The 6,947-nt window shown below is 36.8% G+C and overlaps 1 protein-coding gene across 1 annotated transcript in view; it reads left to right on the top strand.

Moving 5' to 3' along the window:
- TANGO2 (transport and golgi organization 2 homolog (Drosophila)) overlaps positions 1-1,465 on the top strand; it is a 21,369-nt gene extending 19,904 nt beyond the window's left edge. The window contains exon 8 of the mRNA XM_010135731.1: positions 1,135-1,465. Coding sequence (XP_010134033.1) covers positions 1,135-1,255 — 121 coding nt within the window. The 3' untranslated portion in view covers positions 1,256-1,465. The remainder of the gene's footprint in view (positions 1-1,134) is intronic.
- Positions 1,466-6,947: the final 5,482 nt, after the last annotated feature.

Genomic DNA, 6,947 nt, shown 5'->3' with positions numbered 1-6,947 from the left:
CTGCTGGTCTAAAAGTCTGCCAATGGTTTTATCAGATTGGTCTCTCTGGCATAGTCAGCTGCAGTATTTCCACTGTAGAGGTGTAAATAGGTAAGCAGGTAGCACTCTCTTCTGAAAGTATTTTAAGTTGATATTCTGAGAAAGAAGTACTCAGTTTTTACAGTGGTTTCTATAAAACTGTGTTCAAAGAACACTTTACCATTTTAAGTCTTCATTATCCCTTATTTAAAGAATCTTCTTCCTTCCCTCGCTTCACAGTTGCAGTGTAGCTATTTCAAAGGAAACAGGGATAACTCAGTAAAAATACTAACCTTTTCCTGGTGAATTAACACTACGTTTTAAGTCTTCCCTGCTACTATAATGTATGCTCACACGTACCTTTCCCTTAGCAACGTGGCTTAGTGAATAGAGATTGTTAATTAGGCCTCGTGATACTCTTCTGAGTAAATAAAACACTTTTTCATGTGAGTGAAAGACTGTGAAATGACTTGGGGAAGGCCACCGCATCAGGATGGTGGAAAATTTCTACTTTTGTCAGTCCTATCTCTCTGGCAAGGTACTGCAGCACCCACAGAGAAGTGACAGCTTACGCATGACAGCGGCATAGATGCAGGAATGTAATCTGCTTTTCATGGAGATAGATTTCCTCTTTGGAAGGTTCAGAGAGAAGGGTTTTCCTGTGATCATGTATCAGTGTCCTATGATAATAATTAACAACATTTAAAACTTAATGGACAACTGATTCGAAAGGAAAGAATGAACGAGCACTATTGATAGGAATGACCTATCAGGGGGTGTGTGGGCTGGGAAGAAAAACTTGGGTTTATGGCACTTCTGAATGGAACACCTGAGTCTAAAAATGTCCAAACCTTTCATCATACTCTCTGAAAATGAGCAGCTTTGTGTGTCAGCTGCTGCCTGTGCAGCTGAAAATCAGAGCAGTGGAGTGATGGAAGAAGGGACTGAAAATGCCCATTTGAACTTGCCAAGATGATTTCTGCCCTGCTAGTGAGGTGATGATGCAGTCAAAGGGGAAAAAAAAAAAAAAGACAAAACCTTTGGGGATGAGGGATGGGGCCCTGGAAATTTAGATGTAACGCACACAAGGCTTAACCTTCTACCCCTTTGTTCCAGGACTAACACGGTCATTCTCATTGATTCAGAAGGATGGGTCACTTTCACAGAGCGCAACATGATCAATGCAGATGTCAACCAGTGGAAAACAAACACCTACGAATTCAAACTGCACACTTAACAACTTTCCATCAGAGTGGTTTGTAATAACAGCAATGAGAGAACAAGCCATTAAGCTCCAGTAAATGTTTTGTACCAGCCTCCATAAGCTAAAACTAGTAAGGAAAGCAAAAGTTTAAATGAACTGGTAGCGTACCTACCAGGCTTACAAATCATTTGGGTAAAACCAAAAGAAGAAATTGTTTTTACATTAAGCAGCAACTTACAATCAGAAATAAATTTTTAAATAACACCCTGCCCAAGGCAAAGTCATTGCTTTTTTGTGGGTTTGTTTTTTCATAATTTTTAAAAGATATTTTAAGTAGACTCTTAAATGTGTTTTGAGTTCAGAGGAGGGAAAACATTTGCTGCTTTTATTGTTCTATCTGAAGGTTTTACCAGACTTTGCTTTCTGTTCAACATAGACCTTTAAGATTGTGTAGCTGATGCAAATGTGAGATAAATGAATGTCTCTTACCTTTGTAGCATTAAGTGCTTTAGTGACATTTCAGGTTTTCAGCAGTGCCACTGCGGTGTTCTGCCTGGGGAGGGCGGACCAGGGGGGATTCTTTCCGTTTGTTTCCCTAGAGATAGTACAGCAATATATCGTATTTCTAAAACTTGATTTGAGAGTGGGTAGTAAACTTAGTCCAGTCTCTGTTCGGTTTTACTGAAAAAACGAGGGGAGCAGACTTACTTATCTTTGACCAGAATAAAATTATTTGTATTGTGGCATCTTGTTTCTTGATAGTCGAATGAGCAATGTGGGTCCTCTTATCTCGTCCCCAGTAGGCAGGTAAGGAATAGGTATCTGTTTGCAAACACAAGCTGAATGTGAAGTTTACATTTATCAGCTGTTTTGTACATGTGCGATTTTGGCTTCATTTTGCTGTTGGTGTAATATGTTAAAGCCTGGAGTGACTACTCTTAGATTTTTAGTAAAAATAGCTATTTGTTGTAAGGTGACGTTATTGCCGTCTTATATTGCAGAAAAAAAATGGGTATTAATATGCACTTCATATGTTCTAACACCTGTAAATAAAAAGCTATTTAAATGCATGCTTTTTTCAATTATTCAGTGCCAGCATAGGTGATAGACGGTTCTAGCTAACATCAAGATATTTCAGAACCCTAAGTTATTCTGCTGCTGGTGGTGGTCTCTTTTTTACTCAGTTTGAAAGCTGAAATTAAGTTAGTAATGGATCACTACTATTTTTTTCTCTGTATATGCTGAATGTACTCTTTTTACAAGCCCCTGATTAATTATTTCAAAGTAGCAAGATTTCTGATACTCTTGACAAAGATGTGCAGCTGTTCTTCTGTACTCAAGCTTGTCTGTTCCAGCATTCTTACGTGTGCACGTGTGTGATGGAGGCAGCAGTAGACTTGCCATTGGGGTGAAGCGCTGTAAAGGCTATTCCCAGATTTCTAATTGCCAGGAGATGCTAAAGCAGCATTTAATTGATTATTTCCTTTGTATTTGCATATTTAAATAGCTTCTAGATACCAGGTCTGCTTGCATGTACTGTATAAATGACTTTTTGATTGCAAGATGATCAACACTGTCTGGTTGTCCGTGATTTCAAACTCGGGGCTCTCCAGACCATCTTTCTGAGCTGTAGGCAATGGTTAGTCCTTCTTCACTTTTTGATAACTGTTTAAACCGTACATTTGTATGAAATTGTTATTTTTAGATGCAAAGAAATAATCACAGCTGTCCTAACCTTGATTTGGACAAATGCATATTTAAAAACAAAACTCTGCTTCGATGGCTTGTTCTTCCTGACAGTTTGCATGGCAAATTTTTTTATAACTTAAGAAAAAAAAATTACCAGTGCGTATTTGAGCAAGATCTTCTCTTTCAAGACATTACCTCAAAATGCAAGCAAAACACTGGCATGCCACTTCACGCTAAAAACATTTATAAACCTTAGTTTTTATAGTAGTCCTGCAATAATGAAAGTTTATTCTTATTTTTTAACATATAGGCAAAAGAAAAGCAAGTCAGAGCTTAGACATAAAAACAGATGATAATAATGTATTCTTTGCTCGAATCTAAATTTGAAATCTGGGTTTTGCTTTTTCTGACAAAATAGAGTAAGGAATCAAAACCTGATATTTTTTGTTATGTCAGAATAGCGAATGAAGTGAGCTTTTTAAACCTCTTTTGAAGCTTATGAGAGTTTTGTAATTGGCTTCAGTGGAAACAGTCAGGACTGCAGCACAGATATCAGCAAACGGTGCTTGTGCCTAGAAAAGATCAGGTATGCATGAAGTGCACGATTCACTGTGGGCAACTTAAGAGTTGCAATGAATCCACTAGAAAAAGTAAACTGTATCTAAAAATAACAAAACTTTTTTTTATAAAGTATTTATTTCTAAGAATAAAAGGGGATTTTGAATAACAGTTTTAAAGGATATAAAGGAAAAAAGTGTATATAGGGAACTACTACAAGGCATTTTACAATGTTTGCTTATATATAACATCTTTTCTAAGTCAAATTTGCAAGAGACTTTTGTGTTCTGTCCTTTTTTTCTATCAAAATGGCAGTGGAAGAAATTTTCAAATATCTGTAAAGACTCAATTGTTTTTTTGCCTAAAATTATTTTAAATTTCTTTAATTGTTGTGTACATGTGCGTTCACATGTAGAACCAGAATAAAAATCAGTCTGGTGACCAGTCCTTGTCAACATTAATAGAAGGGGCTTTTTTTCACATATATTTATGTTAATTGGGCTGTAACTTTGCATGATAAGAGAAACTAAAATCTTTCATGAGGTGTTAGCAATGAAAGAGCTTTAAGTCCATTTCTGGTACTTAATTCCTTTTCAGGAGTGCTGTACTTTTCTGGACTATTTGGTTTTTGTTGTTCTATGTGTTGTTTTCTTAATTCTGTGCCATTGCATGGTTGTACTTGTCTTGCCCAGGTAAGAAATTGTAAAATATTTCTTTAAAGCTAATAATCCCGGTTTGGGGCGTTTTGCTTTGTTTTTCAGGCTAGTAAATGGGATGTATTGACTGGAATGTTCCCCAATCAAGTGTCACAGTAATCAATTCTCTGAAATACTCCCTGACATCTGATAAGCAGTATGTGCCTACTGCCTCCCCTCCCAAGAGCAGATGTCCTCTTGTTGCTAGCCCTGGCTGGTTCCACTCCATGCGGAGCAAGATTAGGAATTAGGTTTATATCATTCAGATTCATGTAATAGAACATCACTAATGTTGATCAGATTCAGTTTCTGCAGAGAAGTCTTGTTGATAGCTTCTGAGGATTTAGGAAATGGTCTTGACTCAGTGAAAACAAACTGTGGTGTAATCACCTGGAAAGGCAATAGAATAAACTGAGAATTACATAATGCGTCAGAGTGACTCATGCTGTGAATACCAGTTACGGAGTGAAGAGAGTGAATAAAATGTTGAATGTTTCAGAGTAACTGTCTCTGGAATATCCTGTATCAAGAACTTAGAAACCAAATAAAAAAGCAGTATTGAAGTACTGAAATTTACCATATTTCTTAAAACAGAAGATGTAAGAACTGAACTTAGGATCGTAGATGAGGGAGAAAAATAATAATTAATATAAACTTTTATATTAAGTAGGATAGGCAAGAATTTCAATCTATTCAATTATTCTAATACACAATATGAACGTGAAAAAAAGCAATTTCTCTGCAGATTCACAAATTCTCGTGTATTTTTGCTAGAAAGATAAATGGAGAAAAACAAATGCAAACTAAAACCAGAAGTGTGAGAAGTGAAGAAGGCCATACTCAGTTTAGCAGAGAACAAATATAATAAAATCAGTTATGTTGATGTTTTGAAGATTTATCTGTAGAAGCTTGAACGGAGAAGGAGTGGCTATTTTGCAAGTAGACAAAGATGGACAGAGTAGCTTTAAGACATCTAGGCCACGTCAGGAATATTTACTGGCACTCTGAGACCTTTATTCTGAACATGAAGATTTGTGTGGAGTGATTAAGCTACTGTTGTGGGGTTTTTATATATGTGCGTATACATATATGAAATAGATTTATAAATAATATCTAAAATTATATTATATTTTACAAAGAATTTGGAGAATTCAGAATTATAATCAGAATGGAATATCTGTTCTCGTATAATGTGCATTCAGCCACGCCAAAAAGTCGCTCTACACAGAGTTCTGTAGTATATTGTTAGTGAGTGTATGATTTTAAAACTGGTTGTAGCACAAAGGTAAAATAAACAGCAAGTAGGACTGCAAAGTTGAAGAAGTCTTCATAGTGACTTCAACTGAGGCATTATGTTTAACAGGTGAGTAAAATAGTAACCTCTGTATTCCGAATATATTTGTTAAAATGGCACCTTCTTCATCATGCATGTCACTTACATGTAATTCTGTGATTTATTTTCATTCTTTGTGTCTTTACTAAATACCAGCTTGAATTACATTACTTATTAAAACTATAGTATTTGCATTATTAAATATTTATCTCAATAGGCAAAACCTTATAAATTGAAGTCCTGATCTCTCTCATAAAGAGATTGAGCTGGAAATGGCATTCAGTAATACATTCTTTTGATCAAAACCGAACAATACTCCCACCTCAAAAACAATCAACCAAACAAAAAACCTGCCACCAAACCCAAAACCCCAAACCATAACAACAACCCGGTGCCCAATAAGCTACAAAAGTTATAAAGCTTCCACTGAAGCTGTGGTTGTTACTTTGGTGTGAGATTTGAACTCCTTTGAATTATCTTGTATAGCATAGAAATAACTGTGGTGAAAATAACTGATGCAGAATACTTTTGTATATATGAAAACGAGTACGAAATGTAATGGAGCTGCTATGTACTTGGTCTCTGCAATTGTGATTATGTAACAGTAACAAGAAAATTTAAATGTATAAGCAGGCCTTGAGCACTTAAAAGCATTGTGTGTCTTTTAACTTGCTCTGCATTAATGGGACTTCAGCACATTCATGATAATTGTATGCTTAAATATTCTCAGTAAAATGTTCTGGACCTGAGCGGGTTTTTTTAAACTTTATGGGCTTGTTCTTTCGTGGCTTCTGAGAATGACAGTGCCTGTGAATGCAGCGAGGTGCCTTACAGCTCCCGCTGGGGACAGAGGGAGTGCTCTCCCGGGCTGCCTGGCCTGACCTCCAGCCCTTACAGGCACCGAGCCAGCCCTGGTCAGTGACTTGCCAAACGGTGTAAACACATTGATTGCTTCTGTTCGGTGGAGGAAACCACATCACTTTTCAGACATTAATTAAGATAGATTAAATAATAAACTGGACAATATGTGGAGACAATAGTGTCTCTTCTTGTGGTACAACATTGTGACTCGTATTCAATAATTGAGGCTTTTGCCTCCGTTAGAAGAATGTGCTCTTCTAGGAGTAAGGTGAATGAGGAAGCTAGAGGGCTTTTTCTCTCTCTGTACTAGATTTGCTGTGAATAGCGACTGGAAATAACCATAGAGCCAAGGGCTTAGTCAACAGCTTTTATCCATCTTGTGCTTGTCATGTCTCACTTGAATGGCTGCTGTTCAGAGAGGAATTAACTGTCCTTTCAATTACCGACAGGTCTACGTTAGTACTTGGTTTGATTAGCAGTGCCCTTATGTGATTTTTCTGATCATCTCTATTTACTGCGCTTTGGCTCATATTTCAGCGCAACCTCGGATCACAGTAACTAGACTGGTTTTAGGTGGAACGAACTGGTA

Source organism: Buceros rhinoceros, unplaced genomic scaffold, assembly GCF_000710305.1.
Source record: "Buceros rhinoceros silvestris isolate BGI_N320 unplaced genomic scaffold, ASM71030v1 scaffold44304, whole genome shotgun sequence".
In the NCBI taxonomy this organism is placed as follows: Eukaryota; Metazoa; Chordata; class Aves; order Bucerotiformes; family Bucerotidae; genus Buceros; species Buceros rhinoceros.
The sequence above is the reverse complement of the archived record's forward strand: the minus strand, read 5'-3'. Positions and strand labels throughout refer to the sequence as shown.